The sequence below is a fragment of the Lagopus leucura genome, unplaced genomic scaffold, assembly GCF_019238085.1.
Source record: "Lagopus leucura isolate 7727_CA_CO unplaced genomic scaffold, USGS_WTPT01 Super-Scaffold_100002, whole genome shotgun sequence".
NCBI classification, from domain to species: Eukaryota; Metazoa; Chordata; class Aves; order Galliformes; family Phasianidae; genus Lagopus; species Lagopus leucura.
Window position 1 is genome coordinate 55,461,370 of NW_024962263.1, and position 27,653 is coordinate 55,489,022.

Sequence of the window (27,653 nt, forward strand, 5' to 3'; positions counted from 1 at the left end):
TATGATTCTAACATTAGCACCTTTTGCTGTGATAAAAAAAAAAAAAAAATGCTTTACGGTGGATGCGTTGGCCAGTAATGAGTCTGTGATTATCAGGAGGAAGAGCAGCATAAAGTTGTTTTTCAAATAAGTTTGAACTGAATCCTCTCTTTGTTATGATGTGAATGCGTGATTGTATTTGCTTTCTCACTCTGGAAAAGCCTTAAGATATATTTTTTTTCTAGTGCCAGTCAAGTACATTTCTTAAATGATATTCTCAATCAACTAAAAGAGGTAGCATGGTCTAGAATGGTTACGACTGAAAGAGCAAGATCTTAACCTCATTTTTTAATAAAAATGAATGTGAAGAAATAGTAGGCACAGGAAGTGAAAAGTGCCACTTCATGGGTGAAGGAAGAGCCCATTTTATTTTTAGGTCAGTGTGCTTATTCTGAACTGTTCAATCTCAAAAAAATAGAGGGGAACAAGGGAATAAATAGTGTGAAATGGGCAACATTAGAGGAAAGAACAAGAGGTATTCAGAAATGAGGCAGACATAGCTTCCAGTATGTGATTTCTGGGCTAGAAAGAAATGATAATGTTGTGACTAGCTGAGGATGTAGAAGCTAAACAGAAAGAAAATTTGAGATAAGTCAGCTGAACTTACCTGGCTGAAATTTTAAGCAGAAAAAACTGTGACCATGCGTCCACAAATCTGTGCAGGATAATCAGAAAGTAATCTAGCGTTAAGCGTTAAGATTTAGTTACTGTGTCTGTTATACTTCCATCTTATTCACAACTCATAGATATTGTGTGTGTTTTCTCATAGTGTGCTCTAAGGTACCATTTACAGAACTCAATGTCTTATTTACTTTTCTCCAAAGAAAGCATTGTGATATAGGAGTAAGCTTTTCACTAGTATATGGACAGTTCTAAGCGTTAGACTTCAGACATGTCTGTACTTGTTTTAATTAAAACATCAGTTACTTCCCTATCTTACATTAAAACTACACAATTTATTAAAGACCTTTTTTGTCTTGTTTGCAAAAGATACTAATGCCTATATTGCATTTTTCAGTAGCAGTTCAACAGCAATATACAACTGTTAGTTTGGTTTTACCTGAAAGTTGCAGTTCAGAGGTTGCTGAATGGTTTCAACTTGGGCAGTGTCTAACACTGGTACAGGTAGAATAGGATCATCTACATGAACTCAGTAACTGTCCTATGATACTAGCACTTGGTAGTTATCTTTTCATCCCTGAAATATCATTTATTTGAATCCATTTACATACGCTTATTGTGAAGAACGTAAGATTCCTAGCTGTATTTGGAAAGCAGGAATAACTGTGTGCCTTCCTCTTGCGTTCTGTACTGCTAGTTCAATAATTATTAACGTAATCAAGCTTAAGCAAAAGAGTTCTCTGGATACTGAACAAGCCATCACCAGACACCATTGCTGTTCAGGAGCTGATTCATTTATGTTAGACTTGCCTATCACTGACTCCTGGTGTGAGAGTGGTTTCAGTAAGTTGTTTCCCCTGTCAATGGGATTATGTAGCCCTTTGCCAAGCTTTCATCTTTGACTATTGTATTTGTTGTTCCAAGTTGTCTGCACATAAATAGATGCATTTTAATGTACTAATTTTTTAGGATTAAAACTGAATGGACTAACCACATCAACTCAACAACTGAGCACTTTGGCTGTGTACAGCTGGATGGTCTTTGGACAATCTTGTTCCAATTTTGTAACTTAATTTTCCTCTTCAGACAGTTTCTTTCATACTTTTGCTTAAATGGAAAATGAATATTCAAACCCGCTGTATTTTCAACAGGGGTACTGCTCAGTCACAGATAAGGGAAGAAAGAAAGCCTTTGTAATAGTCTACAGACTAAAAATGAAAATCCCACAGAAAGATGGAATGATTACTATCAGCTTCCAAATTAGAACTGATGTTTTCTAGAACTACATTTTTCCTCTCTTTAAATATAGCTGCTGCTACACACCAGCTGTTTGACCTGGTGATCTAGTTAGTGGAGATTTAGTTAATAAAATTTGAAAATTTGAGGTGCTAGTAGCTTTAATAGAAAAGCAATACATAAGATATAATCTGACTAGAATTTACGAAACAGTGGTTTGTGAAATATTTTTGTTTAAAATAGGTTTTACTTAAGTTCTATCAAAACCAGTATTTCTTGAGTTCCTTGAAGCCAAGTTCTGTGACGTTTCAGCTGTGAGAAGCTGGTTAGGACGGTGTCCCAACTCTTCTGTAAGTAATAGAGGATCTTCTGCAGTTCTTAGAACTTTGGGACATAGTGAGGCATCATCAGAATCCAAACTCTCAGCTGAGGTTTCCAGGCTTTATAGAAGAGCATGAAATGTATTATATGGCTTCCTGTGTGAGCCATAGGTGTTTTTTTGTTTTTTTTTTTTTGACAGCCTGATCCTTAGCTCTGGGCTTTTAGCTTGTAGGTTTATTTGTTTGTTTGTTTGTTTCAGATTCTTTGTTCAACAGCAACTGCAGCACTTCCTGAGACACTTCAGAATCTAGTTAATATGCTTCTTTCCAGTTTGCCAGAGATTCACAGGCAAATTACTGTTTTGGATCTGTGCATTTTCACTTTAAGTATAAAGCTACAGATGTGCTAGGACACCTATGTGGTGTGGCTTCGCTATATACTATGTACTTCCCTACTGCTTGATAATTAACTCCTCTGTAACCATTTCAGTGTCCCAGGCTATTTTCTGAAGATCAGAAGCATTGTCTTAGTTGTAAAACTGCTGTTCAGAGCTTTTGGATCCCATTCTATAAAGTGACTGTCTAGTGCTACTTTCACTCTGGGATATAGAATGCCCTACTGAGTAAATCCTTTTGTGGTCCATATCATTACACCTTCCAAATGTATCCCTAGGGTAATGATTTATATTGTATCTTACTGCTGAAGGAAGGAGATTGGGAAAGAGGAATTCTAGCTGTTGACTGACCACAGAGGTGAAGGTCATGCTTTAGAATTTGTGAAATGTGTAGCAGTTCAGTGTCCTTGATTTTTTTTTTTTTTTTTTGTACTGTTTTGTATTCTTACAATTAGTAATGAACTCCCCATTTGGAGTACTGTGTCCAGGTCTGTAGTCCCCAGTACAAGAAAGACAGGCAGCTGTTAAGGAGGGTCCAGAGGAGAGCCACGAAGATGATCAGGGGACTGGAGCACCTCCCCTATGAGGACAGGCTGAGGGAGCTGGGTTTGTTCAGCCTGGAGAAAAGAAGGCTGTGGGGGTGACCTCATTGCAGCCTTTCAGTACCTGAAGGGAGCCTACAAACAGGAGGGGAATCAACTCTTTCAAAGGGTTGGTAACAGCAGGACAAGGGGAAATGGTTTTAAGTTGAGGGAGGGGAGATTTAGGTTGGATGTCAGGGGGAAGTTCTTTACAGAGAGAGTGTTGAGGTGCTGGAACAGGCTGCCCAGAGAGGTTGTGGATGCCCCGTCCCTGGAGGTGTTCAAGGCCAGGTTGGATGGGGTCCTGGGCAGCCTGGTCTAGTATTAAATGGGGAGGTTGGTGGCCCTGCCTGTGATGGGGGGATGGAGATTCATGATCCTTGAGGCCCCTTCCAACCCTGGCCATTCTGTGATTCTGAATTCAAACTGATTTGTCTTTAAAAGTGCTAAATTTAACATTAATGAGCCACCAGAGGGCAGCATATTACATGAACTGGAAATGCAGAACCCAGTATATATTTATTTTAAGCAAAGCACTTTAAAATATGAGTTTTGAAAAGTATCAGTTATTCATTTAGAAGTCTTTCATGTGTGCGGCCTGCAGGTAAGTCATTAAATACTCATCATGGGAATGGATTTCTGAGAAAGAGTGTGGCATTGCACTTCGCAGGTGTCTTAAATAGGTGTATTTTCCACGTTATTTGCACATCTTGTCACATCTGCCAAGTGGAAACTAAATCTAGTGGTTCCATAACATGCATTGTGGTGCCTTTATCTTACTGTTATTCTTAGTATATCTCAGATGTGATAAAAAGGAGCAAGAATTCCCTTTGCTTTCAGCACTGGTGTGTGTGTGTGTGTGTGTTTCTTTTTTTACCAGTAATAAACTCGTTCTTTCTGGCTCTGTCTCAAGGGTAGCAAACCTTCACTACTTGTTTACTCTCTCTGATAAAATGGATGTTAAATTTGATTTAATTTTATAGTTGGTGTTTTTTAGGAGTAATTTATTTTGAATTCTGTATCTGTGCTGTTGTATAGTTGTTCTTTTGAGGTTTGTTTGTTTTCTAAAATGGTATTTTGAGACTTCTTGATTGTCAGTGTGATGTAGGGGGTTCCTTATGCAAGTATCTAAAGTACTTGATATCTAAAGTACATGATAATATACTCATGTAGTATAACTTAAAACCATCCTTCATTTGCTTTGCACTAAGTGCAGGTGACGCAGCAGGCCGATCACATCTTACAAGACTTGCTTTTCCCCACTTGCACACTAATGTAATTTTCTTCAGCATAGTTTAACTTTTGTCAGTATTTCAAAACCCAGTTATAAGTGAACAAAATAGAAGTGTTGAGTTGAAAGAAATCACAACACAAATTCCTCAAACCTTTTTTGAAAATGTAGAACAAGTAGTCAAGATTAAAATCATCAGTAGCTTTTGTGATTTAGGAAGAGTAACACTAAATGTAGATATATTCCACAAGTTACGTTGTTTTCTTTAAATTTCCTCAAAAGTAGCCTAGAATTTGTGTATTTGGAAGTCTTTCATACTCTGCAGAACTCAACTCTTCTTTCATGAGCCCTGTAAGCGTAGTGTAGGAGCTTGCCATCTTTGCAAGTGACAGCATACAAAGGCAGAGCGAATCTAGTTCCACCTACTCCCACTCCTAAGGTGGTGGGAATAAACCTGGATGGACCTGAGCTCAGCTAAGGTAAAGGGGCTTGAGTGTCTTTGTAGTGTGCTTTAGTGGCAGTGGTGTTACCAGGATGTGCAGTAGGCTTGATAGGCAGCCAGCCTGGGTCCATGCGAGCTCAATAGTTGAAGTTGTGTTGTGTAGAAGTGGCTCAACTGCACCTGTATCCAAGTTGGCGTATGAAGTGCTACAGCTGTGTTCCTGCACACAGTGTAATAAATCCAAACTGGCTTTGAGGGGAAACTGCTCTGTCTTTTTGTGTTTGTAACTCAGTTAATCTGCAAACAGGATAAACTGCCCATAAATAATGGAGAGTTTACAGTATACTGTATGTTCCAGATAAGAGTGAGGACAGGCAAAAGAGATTTTTAGAAGAATCCAATTAGACAGAGTTCACCCTCTTGTCCTTGCTAATTGGGACACTAGCGTACAGTGCCAAAATCTGATAGAATATTCTTAAAGTGACTAGACTCTTTTATTAGCAGGGTTGGTCAGGTGGTTATTTCAAGTCCACTTTCACTTTGAAGCATAAGCTGCCTTAAAATAATAAATGGGTGCAAAAAAACAAATGGATGTCTCAAGGGATGGTAGTCTTTTCATGACTGCCTACTAATTGTTCAGAATCCATGCTAACGGGGAAAAAAAAAAAGAAAAAAAAAAAAAAACAAAACCAAGAAGTAGATTTATTAGTTGCTGTAGTCTTGTGAAACCATTGTTTCAAATAGGAATTGCTTGTATATGACCCAGTGTGGCTTGGCGTTTTGCAGTGCAGTACTGCTATGTGCTGTTTTAACACTAATATTTGGCAAAGCTGAATCACGGTCAGAAATTTGGTAATCAGATGATATCTTTTCCTGATGATTGAAATGATAGAACTGAGGTAAATGGAATATTTGGATGTTCTTATTTGCTTTTTTAAATGTTAAAATACACCATCTGTACCGGATTTGGTATGCTTTTTTATTTTTCTTTTTGCTTTGTACAGTCCTTGTGTAATAACTGTGCTGAATGGGGGCTGACCTGGGTGGCCCAAGTGTTGTTAAATCACGCTGCCTTTCCCCATGGGCTTTATCCTTTTTGTGAGGATAGGTGCATTGTTGCAGTGATGTGTTCTTGAATGTAAGCACCCAGAAGATACCTTGTTTTCTGTTGTTAGTTTGGAGTTTATAATCTGATAAATTTCTAGGTGGAGGGTCTAAAGCAATTTTTACAGATGTCATTTAGTTCTTATGAAATAAATTCCAAGAGCCTAAGTATACTTAGCACTAGTTCTGTAATTGTTAGATGTGCCAATTGTTAAGTGCTTGTTTACATGAAGTTATCATAACATGTTTTTAAGACTCCAAGTTCTGCTTCATGCCCTTTTTAATCGGCAGTGAGCAAGCATCCTCAGGTCCTAGCTGTGAGTTTCCAAAGTTCTTGGCATATGCCTTTCAACAGGCTCATGAATGAGGCTGTTACAATCATTAGTGTGTTATCAGAAGCCGAGATAAGGTTGAATTTTTTCTCTCACGTTGAAAACTTCAGCTTCTGAGAAATTTGAATCAATTCATAGTTGGCTGGAAGCCAATTTTTTCTCCTCAACTCCAACGCGTGTTTGAAAAACGAACTCACTTCCTAAATGCCTTGTGAATCTGCAATGATTAATTCTTCTCATTATTTTGCTGCAAATTCTCATGACCCTCTGTGATGATTCGATCACCCACTTAGAGTTTATGCATATTCATATCTTTCCGCTCCTGCCGCAGTCGTTCAAGTCTCCTTCACTGGCTGTGGTGTGTGCTTGGTGCAGTAATTGAGCTGCAGTAGATTGATTACTCTGGGGAGCTGTAAGGCCTTTAAAGGTGAAAACATATCAGTCCTGTTAATTAGGAAACAAAGCTCTGGTGGCAAGTTCAGCAGTCAAATGCTTCCAGTGTAGAAATGAGGAAAGGTATGATTTGTTCCTCTCCATGAACCCTGTTTACTTTTTTATATTTGGATTAGATCTGTATTTGCTGTAACAGACCTGTCCAGAGGATAGCATACCTTGTGTGATTGTGTAGTGATGGTATTTTAAAATAAAAATAACTGTATATTTGGTATTGCTTGCCATTATTAGCTGCTGTTAATCACCTCTTAAATTATACATCGTCTTAGGCATTATTTGACCTATAAAGTTAAATGTGGGATGAAAGAGAGAATAGTTGATCTTAAACTTCAACTGAAACCATCTCTATCACTCATTCTTTCAGACCCAGTATCAAAGTCTTTTCTCTGAATTAACATAATACATTTTCAGAAATCATAATAAAATTTAGAGTCTTTCTGTTATTAAGATGTCTGTTGCCCACCATGAGCAAGATTAATTAAAGAGAATACGTTCTTAAAATTAGGTGAATATTAAATGATAGCATAAGGTTTCATCCAGCAGACAGCATCCTTACATCATCATTGTAAGTACCGTGTGGTTTTATGTTGCTAAGCACTCTAATCTAGAGTGGCCTATTACAAAGATATTAAGGGTAGGGGAAACCATCTGCCACACGATCTATCCATAAGGGTCAGAAATAAATAATTTAAAAGTAATTTGTATATCTTTTTTTTTCCCCTGTAATTACTGGACAACAGATTGTGGAATACAGTTGTTATGAACAGGCTACTGTTTTTGTAAATAGCATATGATCTGTTGCTACTTCAGGGTAGGTTACAGGATGCTGTTGGCATACCTGCTCTCCTCAGGTCAGAAGGAAAGGTCTTGCTGAATAAACTATACATGAGATGGACTGCAGTTAGTATATCTTAAGCCGGGATATCACATTCACTAGTCTTTTTTTTTTTTTCTTTTGTAGGCATTTATTAACACTGCAAAGGAGATCTACGAGAAGATTCAGGAAGGAGTTTTTGACATAAATAATGAGGTAACTTTTAAGTATTCTAAATGTATGACTTTTTTAAGGTACAAAATTCACCTTCCTTAGAATGCTGGACAGTAAAATACTTGTCTGTTCCATTTGGATATAGAATTGTCTGCTATTGTGATAAAAATGGATTAAAATAAGTGACCCTATCCATCCATGAAGCAGCACAAAATAATATAAATCCCCAAAAGAGAAGAAAATCCACTTTCATCCACTTCTCCATATGGTGTCATCTGTTTTCAAAGATAATTTTCCACTATGTAAATGGAGGACCATGTTGATATGCCAGATGCACTCCATGAGCTGTCCAGTGTAGGGGAGGGATTGCTTTGAGAGTTACATAAAAGACTTTTGAAATGTTCCTGGTTTAGGTGGCTGGATTCTGTAGGGAATAAAAGATTAGCCATTTTGTCTATGCACATTACTGAAATTACAGATTATCAGGGCTGGTCTCTTTGGCTTGTTTTTGTGGGGGCTGTGGCACGGAGCAGGGAATGTTTCTGTAATGCAAGAGCCAGGAAAGCCCTGTGATCTCTCTAAATGTTGAAATGACAGCGCTGTTGCAAGTGTGAGCAGCCACAAGATTGGTTCGTGCCTGTAGAAAAAGCAAACTGAAATTCAGAGTTAGAGGAAATAAATATCCGTTAGGATCATACAAATTCCCAGGTAGAATTTGCATGACAAGTAACACCACATAGAACCGTTCAGCTTTGGCAGTGCTATGTGATCCCTCATCTCTAGTGCACAAGTTTTTTCCCCGTGTCTCTAAGCGTCATTGCTAAGATGCTTGGTAAAAAGCAGACGTGGAAATCTGTAATGCTTCTCTGTCCTGTGCATTCTCTGTCCAGGACTGTCAGTCTGACACTTCTCTCTAGCCTGATGGTCCTTGCAGAGGTGTTCAAAGAGCAGTGAAAGAACTGTCAGGACTCAAACTCACCTCTCTTCTTAGTGTAGAGCTCAACGTGAGACAACTCTGACCAATAAAAATATTGCTCTTCTGATTTTTACAGAAGCAATGAGAAACTTCAGTACTACGAAGTATTTGCATTGAGAAACTTGTAGCTAAGTAAGAGTTCAGCAGTTATCATTCAGACTAATTCTGACTGAAAAATGTGGGTGTGCATATATGGTGTTTTGGCAAAACACCCCTTAAGTTCAGTTTAGTGATGAAAAAGTTAAAATTGTCTTTAACATTTTATAGGGAAAATACATGCAGTACAATATAAATTGGACAGTAATCGGTGTCTGAAAAAGCATGCTCATTCTATCTGTCGAGTTTCATATAGTAGCTGATTGCTTTACTGTGCCTTATGGAGCTTTGATTGCAATATGCTGTCAAGAGCCAACAGTCCGTGCTATTTCTTTGGCTTTATGCCAGGTCTGGCTCCTTGATTCCTCAAGAAGTTGCTACCAGCCCAGAGGGGGCAAAACCAATGAGCCATAGGGCATGCTTTTTATTAAAGAGGAGTCAAAGAGCGAAAAGAAACCACATCAGCTGCTGTCAATACTGAGCTAGTGCCAGAAACCCCAAGGCTACTACTGTTGCAGAACAACTGCCAAGCACTATAAATCTGAGATTTACTGTGACGCAAAGTTTCCTTAAGAGCTTAATTTCTGAAGCTACTGTATTACTTTGCTCAAAGTGCTGTATTTTTAGGTAAAATCCACTTGAGGGAGTGAGGGTTAAGATATAAGTGTGATTTTGATGAATGAAAGAACTAAGCTGTGTGTGGGTTCTTGGCAAGTAGCCACGTCTTTCGGGATCATAGAAATTATTGATGACACAGAACACTCGTATGCCCTTAGCCCGTACAGCTGATTCAACACAGAAGGAAATGCTGTCTGGAGAGGAGAAGTTTTATACTGAACTATTAAACTAGTGGAGGTTTTGGTGAGAGGGGGGAGGTTACGTGTTCCTGGCAAACGCTAGGTATTTTTAAAGCCTTACGCCGTGCAGTATTCACATGTGATTCTTACTGTGTTTCCATGCTAAGTGTTTAAGGTACGAAGTCTAACGTGGTTATAAAATTTAAATGAGAAGGAAAGAAACTTCCTTTTAAATTATATTTAATTGTTGCTAAGCAAAAAACCCATTGCTGTATTTATTGTGTGTGCTAGAAAAACTTTTCAGGTATATTTAATGTTGTGCAATAATTATACTGTGTATTAAACTTCATTTCAGGCAAATGGCATAAAAATTGGCCCTCAACATGCTGCTACTAACGCAACACTTGCAGGCAATCAGGGAGGACAACAAGCTGGTGGAGGCTGCTGTTGAGCCCGTTTTTACTTTCTAGCTGCCTAGATGGGGCCTACTAACTTGTTTGTTCACCCTTCCCTCCCTCCCCCTGCCCTGCTCGCCTCCACTGCAATTCAACTGAGACATGAAACTTGTAAGTTGGTTTCCTGTTGCAGAAGAAGACTTTATCCTTCAAACTCTTGTATAACTTTGAATAAATGGTTAATGTTCACTTAAAAGACAGATTTTGGAGATTGTATTCATATCTATTTACATTTAATTTCTAGGTCAATTGATGTGATTATTTTTGTTAAATGTTGTCTTGTGCCCTTGACTACGAACTGAATTGTATTAAACACTACGAAGTCATCTGAGTATTTTAATCGATCTGTGTAGTTAGGTTTCCCGGTTCCTGTGGTTACCTAATGTTTAATATTGTAGAGCTGTCCTCAAGTTTTTTGTCGATTTTCAAGGCTATAAAGAGAAGCAGAAGGACTCTTTTAATTCTGTATTTATCACTTTCTGTATATATAGTTTAATAACCTGCTTGGGTGTACTTGCCAAGCTAGAATTCTTTAATGCATTTGCATAAATTCTATACTACTTAGAGCTTGAAAACTACAGAAGCATTAATAGAAATTGCTTGGACGCTAAATTTTAAGCCTCTTTGACATTGTTAGCATGTTCATCCTCCCCTGTCATTATCCTGAAGTCCAAGAGAAATGCTTAATGTATATTACTAGAGGCTACATACGTGCTATCTATTTTAATGCCAAATGTTTGCTGTTTGTCCACAATTTCCACAGCACCTCTTCAGAAATGGATTAGCTGTTTGCCTTAATGAATACTGTAGGTAAAAACAGAGTGTGAATGAGAAGTAGAGGAGGAGTTGATAAACCGAAAATGGCACATTATAAAAAGGTTAATCTTTTCTTAATGCTTTCTCTTGTTTACCACTTGATTTCTAGGTATATTTTTCATGCAAGGACAGTTTTTTCAACCTAAATGTACAGTGGTTGTGTAAAGTTTTCTTTTAGTGACAACTTGTAATCCTAAGTATATGGTAAGCATCTTGTCTATTGTGAAGAGGGTGTGAAAATAAAATCTGCCGGTTTGGAAATCTTGATGAAAATCAAATCTGGAAATGCTTTGGCACTTATTATGGAGGGGAGGAGCAGGGGGGGTGTTTTGCCTGAAATGAAAGGGTTGCAACAGTACAAAACAAAATCCTGTGTTTGTTTCTTTGTTGAAGTACAGAATATTCATGTCACCTTTCCTACAAATGATGGAGCAAGTTTCCACCTCATCCTGTTTATATAAATTGCAGATCTAAAGGGTGACAGTAATGGTAGGCCATGCTTCATGTATCTAAAGGAAAATAAAATGACCGCAGAACTTTTGTCTTACTGGACCAATATTGACTGCACCACAACACTGGGGGACATGGATCCTCACGTCATCGTTCCAATTGTGAGAACTGAAACATCAAAGTGAATGAATTCCAGTCTGATAGGTGTAACACAGCAATGGTTCTGAGATTAAATAAAGTTTAAACAGTGTGTGGAACCTTTTGTTTGTATATTGGGGGGAAGGGGCAACCGCTAAGGATTTGTTAGTTACTGATGCAAATATTTCTTGCGCTTATAGTTGTGTTCACACTCTGCACCGTCAGCTCTTTGTTATGGATTTGGATTCATAAAACATGAACACTGCCTCCATTAAGTTTGAAAACTATTGCATGAGCATAAGACCAGAGGGCTGAGTAGGTCCTCCCAAGGAAAAATGAACAAACGAGAATATGTGCTTGAATGACCTGCTTGAGGATTTGGGGAACTGGCAGCACTTCAGAACTCAGTTGCTTGAGATAACTTGGGAGAACAGTATTCTTTTCTGTAGCAGCCTCAGCTGTGTGACAAAAGCAAAGTAGGGGAGTTAATACCATAATCAAGAACAGAAATGCATGCTGTTTTTTAAGTGATGATGACTTAAAGCTGGAATGCTAAGCCAAAGCTTCTTCCACCTACTCATTAATGAATGTACAAAAGGCATAGAACTGACCAGGAATCTAGCTCTGATTTTTTTTAAATTTAATTTTATTTTTTGGTTGGGATGAGTGAACAGGGTAATGTACTGTAACTCATTATTACTGCTGCATGTATATATTGATTTTGATCCTGTCTTACCTGCTAGTTTTATACTGTGCATTATGTTAGGGGTCTGGTACTTTCAGAGAGGAGCTTAGAACAAAACTAAAGCTTCCTTGCGCTGGCTGGCTTTCTGTCACAGGCTTTGTGCACACAAGACCCTTCTGTTTCCTATCAGCTATCTGTATATTTTTGTGGGGTTTCAGAAGCAATTGATTGTTTTTCATCATACAATCACAGAGTTGCTCAGGTTGGAAAAGACCTTAAAGATCATCAAGTCCAACTCTAACCTAACCATATTACTCTAACTCAAACACCTCTCTGGGGAGCCTATTCCAGTTCTTAACAGCCCTTTCTGTGAAGAAGTATTTCCTGATATCCATCCTAAACTTACCCTGGTGCAACTTAAGGCCATTGAGCAAGATTTAGTTGTACAGCACATGCTTTACAAAGTCATTGCTGCAGGTTTCAGTTTTGCTTGTAGATGAGTGACTGATAACTAGCTTTCATGTGGCATTCCACTTCTTTTATTGATTGCATTTTCATAACAAAGAAATGAAATATTTCATTGCTCTCCAGCAACTTGTACAGCTGTAACATAGGAGTACTATCAACACTGAAAAATCATAGCAAGGTGCAGTTTCTCTGTAGTCACAATCTACCTTATGATATAAACTGTAGTTAATTTAGGAGTAAATTTGCAGTGACACATCCTGTAAGCATGACTTCAGACTCATCTCTCCTATTTCCACTTAAAATCAGCTCTGGGAATTTTGGCGGTTGTTTGAGTGATTCAACTCCCCTTCAGTCTTCTACCTCTGTGTTTCTGTTGGTTCCAATCATTCTGATTTATTGTGCAAACTCAGTATGACTTCAGGTAAATGACTGCCAAAATACCCACTGCTAAGTTAAAATAATGAGAGGCTGTCCGAAGGCCCCAGCCAGCAGTGCTCCAGCAACGTCTCCCTTCTGTTACATTATGCTCTTTATAATGCTGGTTCATTGTTTGTTGTGCAGTTGGAGAGCCTTCGACTGCAATACTTTTATTTTGTGGGGGTTTTCAGAGAGCTGCAATTTAAGCTAAAGGGCATATGTTTAATTGGAAAGAATTGTTTCTGCCTCAAGAGTCTGTATTGTAAAGCTAAACCTGTTCTTGGGTTGAAGGGAGAGGGAGACAAACTTACCAGGTTCTAAGCTACAGTTAAAGTAATTTTGAATGAGAAAGATGTGTATTAAAAATAAACTCAAGTTTTGGCATTAGAGGGCTTAAAAATAATTCTGAATGACAGCACCCCAACATCACTTGCCACTAATGTTACCAATAGGATGTTGCTTTTGTTGCTGCTGATTGTCCTACAGCTTTCTTGCTTTTTTCTCCTCAGCCAAGTTTCTCTCATGCTCACCTCTTTTTGTCTTGTTTGTGTTATCTTTTTGGATGCTCTTTCATCCATATTGGAATCTAGTGAGTAAAGTGCTGCTCTCCACGCTTGCTGCTCTGCACCCTTTACACTTACACCTGAGGGAGTTTGCCCAAAAAGGGAAATCTTTTTGGGGAGAAAGGATATGCTCAATTGCTGCATGACTTGAAATCACGAGGAAAGTATTGCATAGGCTCTCTTACACACTGTACACATTCCGTGTGTACTGTCTTTTGTGGGAAAGGAAATAATTTGCCTATTCCTTTTCTGCTATTGAGTGGAAGGAGATAAGGGAGAAAGAGGAAGGCTAACGAGTTTTATTTGGAGATCTTAATAAATTTGCTTGCTGATGCCATGCTTAGGATTTGTATATCCTTAATGCTCTTTTCCTTTGTGTACGCCGCTCTTTTTCTGCCATATTACTGCAGTGTGACTTTAACAGCATACAGTGGTGATTTATTTTAATATGGTACTGAAATCTCCATTTGTAAATAATCCAGTCTGCTGCTGTGTAAGTAGCTGATGAAATGTCTTTACTGGGTCTGCTGCGTATGAAAGAAACCACAACATTAGGCAATAAAAACTACTAACAGAATGTTACAAAACCAAGACCATGACAAAAAAGCAGCATGTTTTGGATCTATCATTTTTATTCTTGGGACAGATTTTATTATTTTTGGAACTATTACAAGACCTATGTTAAATATTGTGGATGACGAGAGGAAACAGACTCTTGGCAAACATGGAAAACCAATTACAGCGTATTACCGTGTTCCCCTTCCAATAAAGGAGGGGCTAAACCAAAAGTTTATTCTTTACTTAGCAGCTGGGGAAAAAAGTGCTCTGGCATTAGGGGTGGTTTGAGGAAAGAGACTGTTACTGCAGCACTCTCACTGCAGGCAGTCCCAGCTGCAGAAGGCAGTTTTATCCCAGTCTAAAGAAGCATGCTGTTGTCACAGGAGCTCTGATGAAAGAAATTGCTGTTTATACTATCAGATGTACTGCTCACTTCTGGATATAATAACAATGATCCATGCTTGGATGCAGTCTGCAGTACTGCAAATCTTGTTACTGTGCTGTTTCTGAAAACTTCTTCTGACATCAATTGGAATGTGTACCTGGTGCTCAGATTTAATTGCTGCATCACAGGGCTCTGTGTGATGCAGAAGTGTAAGGGGTAGAGAAAACCAACTCTAAACTTTACACAGAGGCCAGGGTGCTACAAAGCATGTACGTCCATTCAGACTGCTGTCCCAAGTAGCAGCTCTTGTAAAACTGACCACAACAGCGTGAATGTAAAAGAAGCAGGGCAGCAACATGCGTTTGTGCTGGTCCTTGGAGCATAAGTATGATTTAAAGGTTTCTTCATTAAGGGTTCAAATATAAAAGTTTGTTTTGGGTACAATTTTGATGTTTGGTGTAAACTACCACAGGATCCCATTAGCCTTTATTTCTGAAGCCCTGTACTACATATCAAATTAACTGGAGGTTTACTTTTTCTGGACTCAGACATATAATGCAGGGAGGAAAGAAAATCTGAGTCAACAGGGTCAGTTAGAAGAGACCAAGGTGCCTGTAACAGTGGTTAATGGAGGTGTAAAGCTGCCCCAGTTGCAATACTTAAGGGAACATCACACTTTCTGATCGTGACTTGGGGAGATATTTCCAGATGCAGGAAATGTTTGAAGTAATATCATTTACAGGATGGTTAAATGCCAGGGGTTCTCACGTCAAACAATGTGCATGGAGTTGTTTGCTGTTATCCCAATAACGTGGCAGAGGGAGAGGAAGGGAGGCTCCCAGTGTTACCCAGCAGCGTTGCAAGTGTTGCTGCTGTGTATCTGCAGCATGGGGCTGCTATGGCACTGTGACCAAGTGACCCAGGGGCGGGCAACACTTGGTTAGGGTGGGACCAAGGGAGGGAAAACTGCTGATCTGAAGTCAGGCTTGTGGAGAAATGGTGAGAGCTGGGCAAGTTTAGTCACAAAGAACTGGCTCAAAAAACTGAACCTAGGGAGAGCACCTGGCTGGGATTGTTGTATACAGCACAGCTTTGTCTTGGATGTGTCTGGAAGTAAAAGCCTTCTAACCCGTATTTTCTGTTTGTTTTGTAAGGATGGATAGACCTTATTCAAGGGGTGGTGGTTGGGTTCATATCAAAAGTACTTGAGAGAGAGAGAGCCAGCACAGAAAAAGGGGCTTCTGGTGTCCTTGACAGTCAATCTAGCCAAACAGTGAGTGGCTGCTTAATGTAACCAGTCCAAAAATCCAGCAGGTGGTTGGTGCAGTTTCTCCTTCCCTTATGTTCAGAGGAACGTGCCTGCAAAGAAAGTAGGACACTTGTGGTGTTGCCTGTAATGTTGCTGTGGAGTGATAATGTTTGTGAAGTAACTTCAGAGGAAATGGCATCCTCACCATTGAAGAAAATCTAGTTTGTATGATCATGTCATGATACTGGCCTGCTCAGATCTGCTGCTGTTTTCTTTCTGGATTGCAGAGCTTCATGTGTTGTGTGTTTTTTCACATCTTTGATACCTTACTTTTCTTCCTCTTTGTTATTTCTCTCACCCTTTCCTTTCCTTGTTGGTTTTTGCAGGTGGGTGGCTTTTTAGGGGAAATTATTTGAGGAGCAGTGTATTTAGTTCCCTATCATTCTGGAAAACTGTTAGTAACCATCACTGGAAAGAAGTGCTGCTTTTGTTTGCTTTGTGCACAGGATATCACTTCCTTGCCTGCACTGAAGAGGAGAAATAATACTTAGAAGGTCAGAGGGATGACGTAGGTCAGTTAAAAGCCAAAGCAGCATTATTTCTTACATGTTGGAGAAAGTTCTGTCTTGCAAATGGGCATAAGAAGCATTGCTTGATGACCTAGCATGTTTTATTTAATGAACTGTTCCAGTCGCACTGAAAATAAGCTTCATAGTTTGGCTACTTTGAATAAAGCAGGCTTTATTCCTAACAGTGCTGTTACATAAACGTAGCATATGTAGGTGGCCATAGCCCCTCCTGCTTTACTGAGGGACCTGGGAGATGAACAGGGCACGCAAGGCACAACTCAGCTCATTTCCTTACAGGTGCGCTGTGAGGCTGAGCAAGAGAAGCGGTAGGAGCCTGGGTGTGGAGAGGGAGGCAGTGTGTGTGGCTCAATCATAGAATGGTTTGAGGTGGAAGGGACCTTTAAAGGCCATGTAGTCCAACTGCCCTGCAATGGGTACAGCTAGATCCCTTCTCCTAAGTGCAGCCTTGATGTGGGTACTACTTTGTAGCTCACTAAACTCATCTCCTAGCAGCAGCAGCTTCAATACAAACACGTATAAGGAAAACACAGCAATGTTAGCAGCTTTCTGGCCAGGCACCATCCTGGCAGTGCTTTTTTTGTGGGTATTTTGGGCTTTATTTTGAAGGTGAATATAACCTCAATTCCATCCTCGCACCTTTTCACGGTAGTTCATTTGCTGCTTGCAATGAAAGTTTTCCTTCAGTGTCAGCTGAACTCAAAAACGTAAGGAGGATCCGTTCAGGGTTGCAGCAGAGGAGAAGCTGCTACAAACGATCGCTGTGCGAGCCCAAGATTAAGCCCGCTCGCTGCAGGGGAAGGTGACGTCTCTCGTTATCGGGGCGCTGGGAGCCAGCCTGCCCTCGAGCCGTCTCGTCTTCCTGCTCCGAGCGGACCGAGGCATCTCTCGGAGGTATGCAAAGCAGCAGGGCGATACTCGCGCAGTCTTATCAGCGGCTATCGGTCGGATCTGCCGTTTGTTCCAGACTCCACCTTTGCTTGGAAAGAGCTTGCGATGCCATGAGGTAATTCTTCCTCCCTGCTCGTTCCGACTGCCGTTCGCCCTTGCCTGCCTTAGGCCTGGGCAGCAGACAGCAGGCAGCCTGCCGCCCTGCCCTTCCTTCCCTGCGCTCCGACGGCGCTGCTCCGTGGTGCCCGCGGGCCGGCCGTGCCTTGCCGCCGAGCATCGCCGCTTCGTCCAGAGGCGGAAGGCGCGGCACGCCTGGGCCGGTATACATCCGCATTATTTTGATTTACCTCAAATTGATTAGGAACAGGTCCGGCCTCGCGTACCATAAACACCTATTAAAGCGAAATAAATACGTCTACGGGGAGCTCGAATTAAACGGGGCAGCGAGAAGCGGCGGCGGCGGCGCGCCTCGCGCAGGGCGGCCCCACGCAGCCCGGCGTCTCCGCGGGAGGCCTCGCCCGCGCCGGCCGTGAGGGGGCGGCGCTCCCATTGGCCGGCGGCCGCGCCCAATCAGCGCGGCGGGGGGAAGCCCGGCCGCGGGGTGACGTCGCGCGCGGAGCGGCCGTTGGGGGTGGCGGGGCGGGGCCGGCTGTGCTCCCCGTGCGGGCGGAGGCGGGCGCTGCTTTGGCGGCGGCTTCGGGAGGCGCTGAGGCGGTGCGAGGCACCTGACGCCGGTACTCCCTGTAGCGGGACGGTCTCCTCCTTCTCCTCTTCCTCCTCCTCCTTTCTGGGTAATCTTTCGGGGAGCCCCGTCGCTCCCACCGGCCCCTCAACACGCGTCCGGCGGCCGCAAAATGGCGCCTCCCGGCGGCACCGCGGGCGGCAGAGGGCTAGGAGCGGGGCTTCGTGGTGCCCGCCTGCCGCAGCTGTTGGCCTTGGCGATGGGCGCGGGAATAGTAGCAACGAAGTAAAATGTTGTAGTCCTGAGGTGGCTAGATAGCCCAATTTTATGTCTGAAAATATTTTAATGAGTAAAGATGTTAACCGCCCAATGCTTTGCTTGTGAATGAACCAAAAACCTGGCGGGATCGTACCCCCTGCACGTGCTCTGTGCTGACACTGACTTTGCTCACTGTGAGCCAGAGTGGCCTCTTATAGAGGGGAAAAATGTGGAGAAAATGGGAGTTTCCCATCAAGCCAGCTTCAATGAAGGCTCTCTGTGGACGATCCACTGCTAACTGCAAAGCTGAGAGCAGCACAGTTGCATCTTACAGAGATGAACTGACCTTTCCTTGTTGGTCTGCATCTTTAAACTCGAGGAGGTGCTTAGAGTTAAGAGCAAGAGAAGCGACATTGGCCTGGGGAGCGGCCTGGGGGCGTTCTGCCCACACACAGGACAAGCCCAGGAGGGCATGCTGGGACACCGAGCTCCAGAACACGGCACCTGAAAGCTTGGAGTGATTGCACACAGCTGAACAGCTCTCCATCACCTCTGATGTCCTGGCTCAGGTGGGTGTAAGCGGGTGTAGAGATATAGATGCTGTGCGTTTCTAGGTATGCACTGATAGTATTTATGCATTGGAAAACTCCCTGATGGCGAGACAAGCAGCAGCATCTGAGAAGCACATAGGCCTAATTGATTCCAGACCCAGCCGGCCTGGAGTTCGTTTCCTCTTATTCCAACTTTCTGACCTTGTAAAAATTATCTTGATTGTGTTATACTAAAACAAGGCCGTGATCTTGCAAAAACTACCATGTGTGTGACTGCCGGGCGGCACCAAGTGGAGCGCTGCAGATGGAACCAATGCTGATGGCACTCGGCCCCAAGTTCGCTTGTTTGTTTTGCTTTGCTGTATCTGATCCTGGTGAAGCAATTGTCTCACTTCTGCTGAACACAGAATCTGGAGTTTCGTTTTTAAAAGAGGTAAAAATGTGTAGTAAAACATACAAGGTAAGGGATATGTTTTAAATCCTGGCAGTAGTTTCAGCTCTTGGAGTTTTATGGCATTTCAACTTAGAGAGATAACAGCAAGGATTTAAAATAAATACTTACTGCCTGTAAGTTCTACACTACTTTCTTTTTTCCTTGTGTACTGGAGGTCTGTGTATTTCAAAGAATTTTTTTCTAGGACTTGGTATGAAAGTTTAAGGACTTACTGCCTTTGATGGTAACTTTTATGATGCTGTTGTACCTTTGCATGAAAAAGTAATAAAAAAGACCTAGGGCAGCATAAAGCATTTGACGTGTGGCTGTCTTTGGTGCTGGAGAAATTGTGAGTGTAACTGTTTTCTGCCTGACAGCGACCCAAGGCCCACCTACAGTGATCCTTTTCTCATGCTAAGTGCTTCTCCTTGCGCTGGGAAATCTGCAGCCTGCTGGCCTTAAACCCCTGTGAAGACTTGTAACAGAAAAATCCTTTCCAGCATGTTGTTATAATTATGATCCCTTTCTTTATTTCTCTGAAGATTCCCTTTTTTTCTTACAGATCAAGAATAAACTATGCATTTGTGTCTTCATCAGGAAGCCTCCCACGGGCGGTCCCTGTAAGCACTGGGATTGTCTGTCTGATAGCAGGAGGCTTATAAGCAGCAGCTCCAGGTGGGAGCAAGCCTTCTGCTCCTCCCTCTGCTCTACTGCAATCCCCATTCATTGTTGCCCCGAGAACTGACACTGAGCTGCAAGTGTGAGAAAACCATGGCTGCCTGGCTGGGTACCACAGCTGCCTTTACCTGAGCTCATAGAATGAATCATAGAATGGCCTGGGTTGAAAAGGACCACAATGATCATCAAGTTTCAATCCCCCCACTATGTGTAAGGTCACCAGCCACCAGACCAGGCTGCCCAGAGCCACATCCAGCCTGGCCTTGAATGCCTCCAGGGACGGTGCATCCACAACCTCCTTGGGCAACCTGTTCCAGTGCATCACCACTCTCTGAGTGAAAAACTTCCTCCTAATATCTATCCTAAACTTCCCCTGTCTCAGTTTAAAGCTATTCCCCCTTGTCCTATCACTATCCACCCTTGTAAACAGCCATTCCCCCTTCTGTTTATATGCTCCCTTCAAGTATTGGAAGGCCACAATGAGGTCTCCCTGGAGCCTTCTCTTTTCCAAGATCACTGACGTACAGGTGTTGCAGGGACTTTTCTTGTATATAATGTAGCACATCAAATGATCCTGAGTGTACAACAACAAATATAACAAAAAATTAAACCTATCTAGCAGCTTTTATGCGTCGTTAAAGCTGGTTTCTGGGACGTTGGTGTGAATAGGGGAGACGGCATCTTGTTTGAAATTTTTATCTTCCTTGTGAAGATTTCTTGTTTTCCTACAGACCTTAAGGTGGAAGTGGAGAGTGGTAGATTATGTATCAAATACAAAAAAAAAAAAAGCTGACAGCACGTGCAGTGTCCTGGCTCAGAATTTGTGTTGGTAACTTCCTACGCCAAAGATGTAACAACGAATGCTAGTGCTGATGTTGTATCTTGTTGCCTCTGTCTTCCAGCTGCTGCTTTTCTAATAAGTTGTACAAGAACTTCAAGTAAAATCCTGCCTGCTCAGAAGTAATGCTGCCTTCCATGCTCTCAGTGATAAATACACAGCATGTTCTGGCTTGCAATTTTTAAGAGAGAAAACAATTGGTCCGTTGCTTACAGGTTGTGTCATCCAGTGCAGCGATAGTGCACAGCTCACCAAATGTGACCTGTGACATTACCCATGCAATGCACATCTCCTCCCTCTTCTGCAACCACAGGATGAAGACATGAGGTCTGATTGCCTTAATATTTCAGCAATTTCTGTCCTTCTGCTGAGAACCAACAAGCAATATGATGATTGTGCAAGTTTCTGGTAATACACGAAGTATAAACAAGCAGACATGCAAAAGGTGAATTTCTGGGTGGTTTCCAGGGGAGTTCTGTCAGTGCTGCAGAGCTGAGGTATTTAAACACAAAACAAGTTTTGGATTCACAACAGAAACAAAAAAGAAGCAGAACAGAGGGGGACAAAGTGAGGCATTGGAAGGGTGTGGTGGTTTATATGCTGACCTGTGACTGCATTTATTTCTTTATGGTGGGTGATTCTGGGTAATGACCACCTCTACTTTCAGGTAATGTCAGCTAGAATGACAAGTGTGTCTCATGAAATCTGACACAACACTTTGCCTATGAGATATTATCGGAATATATTTTATTAAATTCAGTCTTAAATTTTAATATTTGCAAAGTACAATGGGCAGTGCATGGTTTTATGTCCCTTGATGATCAAAGCCAGGTAGTTGTTTATTTTTCTCGCAACAAAGTGCTGCACAAGGGACGTGCACGTGGCCAGACTGTAAGAAGGAATGAAAAAGTAAGCTTGAGTCCTTATATATTTGCTGAATTTATCTCACAGTTCGGACATCCCAGTGCCCACTGTAACTGATGTAAGCTGTGGTGTGTGCATGTTATCCCTGTCCTCTGTACGATGCTGATTCATATTCAGCTTGAGCCCATCGTGTGCCGTGGAATGGAGATCACAGCTGACAACTTTGCTACTCCTTTGCAGCAGAACTGTGATAAACTTTAAACATAACTAACTGTGTATGAGACGCTATTTTCAGGGACGAGTCTGAAGTAGGGGATGGAACAATTTATTTTGTCTCCTCCTTACAAGTGTACGGTGCTTTTACATCTGTCTGATAAGTTTTTGAAACAATATTGCCATGCCCGCCCTTTTTGAGAGGGAAAGGACGAGTTAGGGAGGGAAGGAGACAAAAGATGTCACGGACTGCTCTGCTGTAAGGCACTGACATACCACTGTGATAAGTGCAGTGTGAGAAAACATAAAAAAGAATATGGATTGCTGTAATGCAGAGTGTGTTTATGAAATGTCTGGATTACACCAAGCTGGGCGGATGGTGACTGCTATGGATGATCAGCTTAAAAATCAAAATGAAGCTAACAACAGAAAACTGAAATTCAATTAAAACAATCACCAGTTTCTTGCAGAAAGCAAGCTGGATGGTTACATAAATGTGGAGAGAATCACTGACTAAACAGCAACTGACAACAGTTTTGCTTTTGCAAAATCCAATGCTCTCTTAGGATTTATCAATAGGTGGCATATGTAAGTCACAGAGTGAAAGGTAGGGATGATTCCACAAGTGCTGGTGAGGCCTCAGCTATAGCACTGCCTTTGGTTTGGTCTTCTCTGATGAAAAATAAGGACAGTTCAGGGCAAAAAGACGGAAGTGTTGTAGAGTATAACAGTATGTGGTGAAGGAAATCAGTATGTTGAGTGTTAGAAGGATTTGGATAAATTATCCCAATGTGCAAGGCAAGAAGGTGTCTTTGAGTGGTGGAGGAAAGTTGAGTTAAACTAATCTGTATAGAGGAAACATGCTTTAGATTGGGCATGGGAAGGGTGGGAGGATGGTTTAGGTAGGATGTTTGGAGGGTGGGAGGGGATGCAACAGCAAGTTTTAGGTTGGCCCAGTGAAATACCAGAACAAGCAGGTTGGGAAGTTGGGGTATCTCCTTCCTTGAGGGCTTCCAGGAACAGGTTAGACAGACATCTGCTGGGGATTGTCTGCCCACTTGATCCTATCTCTGTGCAGCCACTGTGACCAGATGGTCTCCCCAGGTCCTTGCTGTCTTCTTTCTGGAAGTTTAGTGAGCAGGGAGTGGGCTGGACCTGAGTTTAATGAGAAAATGGTATTATCTGGTTAGCTGATACTCTTTCAGGATAGAAAAATGAATCAGAGAAAAGCACATCTCACTTATCTGTTGAAAGAAATTTATTTTGTTGTTGTTGTTGTTGTCTTGCAATTTTATGAAGCACTTACAAAAAAGTAGATGGAAAAAAAAATTAAATGTAACACATTTAAGCTGTCCCTCAAGCATTATTAGCGTTACAGATTCAAGAAACAATTTAAAATGTATCTTTTCCTCAATGAACATAAGTAGCTAAAGTTACTAGTTTACAATTATTTGTCAAGGGTATTATAAAGGGTGTTCGGATGTGTTACTAAATCGCGTCATGCTGTATGCAACTGACCACTGCTTCTGTAGGTATTTCTGACCATACCCCGGAATTTAGCACCCGGGTGTTTCTGGAATGCTTAAAGCCAAGAAAGTAATGGTGACGAGTTATTCTATCCCAGCACAAGTTGCTCAGCACCTCATTGAAAACTGTGGAAGGGAAGCTGAAGGAAGCACGTGAGCCTCTCCCTTTCCCACAGGCAAGCTCAGTGACTGCACGGTGTCCCCACGCTGGCAGCTCCCTGCCCGCCCCAGTGAAACGTGGCGGCCACAGGACGTGCTGCTCACAGCCAGGGGACGTGACCCTGCGGCCGGTTATGGGCGCCCGAGCCGGCCCTTGTGCTGCACCCTGTGCGGAGGAGGAAGTGGTGGCGGCAGCGTGTTGCTAAGCAGGCGGGCCGCTGTGTTTTTCTGTCAGCTGATGCGTGTGTCAGGTGTGTGACTTCATTCTGAGATATGATGCGTTCCATTTATTAAGGACAAAGGTCAGAAGCCGTCGACATGGTGGTAGCTGAGACTCGCCATATAAGAGAGGAGTGTTCTTATCCAGCAGAGATGGAAGTGGGAGCCTTTACCACGCTGAGAACAGAGCCGGCCGTGATGGCAGAGAGCGGCACAGCCCATGAGCACACGGCTCAGGAGAGCAGCTCCAGTGGAATCCCTCCTGCATTTAGGAGTGGTCAGAGACAGCGAGCTGAGGTGACTGACGTTTTAGACCTTTGAGCTCACATGGAAAGCTAAGAGGAAATGTTGCTTCTGACAACATTAAGCCTATTGGAGAAGGAGAGCAGGATTATCACCTCTGTAGTGGGAGCACATGAGTTGCTGCATCTCAGCTGATGTTGCTGCTATACCAGAAAACTTGCAGAGAGCAGAGCAAATTGTGAGAGCGATGCTGCTTGCTGCTGCAGGACTCTTAGTGTGAGGCTCATGTCCTGGGGCTAGCGGCACATGGTGCCCGTTCCCCAGCTGAGGAGCTCCCCATGTTTCTGTGGCTGCTGGGCTGGTGCCAGCCTGTGCCACTCCTGCCTGGCTTTCAACACGAGCACAAAGCCACCACCGTGCCTATCCCCTGATGGCCCTCGCTCCCTTAGCTTGCTGGTGCCACAGGGTGGCTCCGTGCAGCACCACGCTCCCGGCACCCTGAGATGTTCACGAAGTTCACTCTGGTACGAGCCTGCCACTTCCTGCCAGTAACCGAGGTCTGGGTGCGTGCAGCATGTCAGCCTGCGGTACATCGGTGAGCAATTTCTTCTAGAGAAAGGGATTTTGTTTTCCTTTAGCGTATGGCACATCATTATCATCTGTGCCCTTAGCCCCCTCAGCCTCCTGTTCTTCCATTGCTGCCTAATTTCTGAGAAGCTTTGAGTAAAACTTTCAGTTGTGAAAGAAAAAGAAACCACTTGTCTTTTTTACTTCTTCTCCATTTCTCTGCAGTAATACCTAGAGAGGAATAAAGCATGAGTGTGTGTAGGGGTTGTGCAATTGAGGAGATGCTTCCCCCCCACTGCAGGACAAAGTGCAGTGCTTTGGGCTGCGCCCAAGCACAGGGGCACAGGGCTCCTGGTCTGGGTGCTCCAGCTCCTGTTGTAGTTTCACAGAGAGAAAAGTAAAAGGCTGTGGAATAAGAAGGCATCAAGTGTTGGATGCATCAGTACGGAACTCCCTTGGGGACCACAGGTTCCTTCATTAACAGAGTTTCTAGGAATCTGGAGAATTGGCACTGTCAGATGTCGTCCTGCCTTCTGAACAACCATGTCTGGACTTAAGATCTTCATTTCACTATAGCTGCCTTGTAAAACAGATGCTGGTTCTTCAAAGTCCTTTGGATAAGTAACCTTCCTTAGTATTTCCATGTGATGCAGAATCGTTTGCATTTTGTGAGAGCGGTGTTTCAGAACACATGTAAATTCTGCCTCGTAACCTCAGCGCCTCCCTTCTTGCAGAGCACATTACCTTATCTGTGCGTCACGATGCCTGTCTCAGCGAGTGACTTGCTCGGCTGTGCACACTGTGTCCCCACCTCGAAGCCTTACCTAGCAAGGTGAATGCAGCATTGCATTCAGGCTCTGTCAGCGCACATACCCTTGCTCGGCAACTGCTGTCGAAATTCTCAGCCATTAATGCAAATTCTTTCTAATCTGCTAGCCAAATGGCTGCCTGCATCATGTGGATTACCCAGCTTGCCAGCACACAAAGGGCTGGGTGACTACAAGGGAATTTTCATCCCTGTCATCTCCTGGATACTTTAATGAGCTCTTACCAATAAGGTTAATCACCGAGACTTCCACCTCAACCTCTCTTTGCTCTCCTATGGCGCCTCACGGTGCGTGTTGGCAACCGGGGGCGTTATGGCTTTCTCTTTGGGGACAGGCCGATGGATGAGTCAGTTTCAATACTTTTCCTCCGTACAGAAATGCAGTGATGTATTTCGGCTGTGTCTTTCGCAGCGGTAGCGCACATGTGTGTTAACGCCTGCCTCGTGAGGGCTGACTCACACCTCTGAGCGCTTTCCCCAACTCTCCATGTCTTACTGTTAGTGACTTCCCATGCTTCTACATGCTTTGTCAAAGTGGTGCCCGCAGCTCTTCGTTCTGGCTCTGAGGAATGTCTGGGGTCCCTTCCCATGGGCACGACCTGCAGCAAGCCACTTCTTCCATAGGCCTGGCCAAAGGTCTGCCTTATAGGGTGAGAGAATCCAGCTCTGTTCCTGCAGAAGGAGGTATGCACGGGGGATGTGAGCGTTTTCTTTTTTCTTGGAATGCACTACTGAACCAGGCTGCCACACGCGTTCCCTCTTGCTGCGGTGACACAGTGACACGCTTTTTGAAGAACAGCCACACTCCTGTGATTGCCTGATCCTGTCACCACACCGCTCTTGAGGCATTTTCTGTGCTCGGAAGCTCTGCAATCTGATTTCTGCTCAACAAGAAACTGAAACAAGCTTCTAGGGGGAGCCGCGGGGCTGCTGCTGTTCGTCTCACAGTGAGCTTCTCCCTGCCCTGACTGCTGGGGAACTCCAATCTCTGAACGCAGGGGCAGTTCCTATGCCGTGCCAAAGTGCCGGGGTGGGGAAGCAACTCAGCAACACGCGCCCAGCACCAGGCTGCAAGGTAAGGAACCACTGCAGGGCTGTTTGCTCTCAGCTGAAAACTGAGTAAACTGAAACTGGTTGCATTCAGCAGGGAGAACGCCTCTGTGCAGTTGTTTTCACACAGCAGAGATGCGTTTTAAAAATAGCACCGTCGTAAACCAAGCAAATTTGGTGGAGCCGTACTCTGGGCATGTGCTGCTTTCAAGTGATTTTCAACACCATTTCCACTCGCTATTTTTAACTTTATGGACGACCACTGTGAGGAACAGGGGAGGCTTTATGTGGCCACCAGGCCCAGGAGCGGGCCAGGCACTGCCCGTCGTGTATCTTGCCTTGGTTTGGCACAGCACTGAGGTGGGTGCGCAGAACGGGAGTGAACGGAGCTTCGGGTGCTCCCGTTGGCGGTGGCTTCAGTTTCCCTCTCAAACTGCCACAAGCAGCGAGGAAAAGGAGTTACTTCACCAAGTGCTGCCTCGCAGCTCCCACACAGCGGCACACAGCATCCCGGCGCTACTTCTACATCTCAGCCCCTCGCACTTTTCAGACTCGTTCAGTTCCCACAGCGGCTCTGACGGACTACTGCGCGCTGCCGGTGCCCGCGCTCTGACGGGATTTGCGCGGTTCCCCCGCACGGAGCCCGTTCCGCGCACACCGCCCCGCACCGCGCGGAGCCCTCCGCCCGCCGCCGTGCCCACGAGGCGAGGCCGGGCCTCGCGGGCTGCGCCCGATGGCCGCCGGGACAAAGTCCGCCGGGCGCGGCGGGAGGCCCCGGCTCCGCGGAAAGCAGCGGGGGACGACCCCGGGACCGGTCCGAGGGATGCCGCGCGACGTCGCTCCCGGCTCCGGGCCCGGCCCCGAGCGGTCGCGGGGGCGTCCCGGGACGCGGAGCTGAACCCGCGGGGCTGCGGGCCGTTCTTCTCGGCCTCGGCGGCGGACAGGGCGGAGCGCCCGGGGCATTTGCATGGGGGACGCCGCTCCGCTCCGCTCCGCGCCCTGCCGCCTCCCGCCGCGCTTCCGGGGCCGAGGCTGGGGGCCGGTTAGTGACCCCGCGCCCCTCCCCCGCGCTGGGCCGGCTCGCCACCGCCATCGCCACCACCGCCGCCGCTTCTTCTTCTTTTTTTTCTTTTCCTTTTCTTTTCTTTTCCTTTCTTTTTTTTTTTTTTTTTGTTGCATAAATTATGCCGGGCGGGGCCGTGACGTCGCAGTGGGGCGGAGCGCGTGGCCGCGCTCGCCCCCGGGGAGGGGGCGGTGTCGGGGGCGCGCCTTG

The 27,653-nt window shown here is 43.8% G+C and overlaps 1 protein-coding gene across 1 annotated transcript in view; it reads left to right on the forward strand.

The window, feature by feature from the left end:
• Positions 1-11,589, forward strand: part of RAB2A (RAB2A, member RAS oncogene family) — a 38,488-nt gene extending 26,899 nt beyond the window's left edge. The window contains exons 7-8 of the mRNA XM_042869332.1: positions 7,716-7,784; positions 9,967-11,589. Coding sequence (XP_042725266.1) covers positions 7,716-7,784; positions 9,967-10,062 — 165 coding nt within the window. The 3' untranslated portion in view covers positions 10,063-11,589. The remainder of the gene's footprint in view (positions 1-7,715; positions 7,785-9,966) is intronic.
• The last annotated feature ends 16,064 nt before the right edge of the window (positions 11,590-27,653 follow it).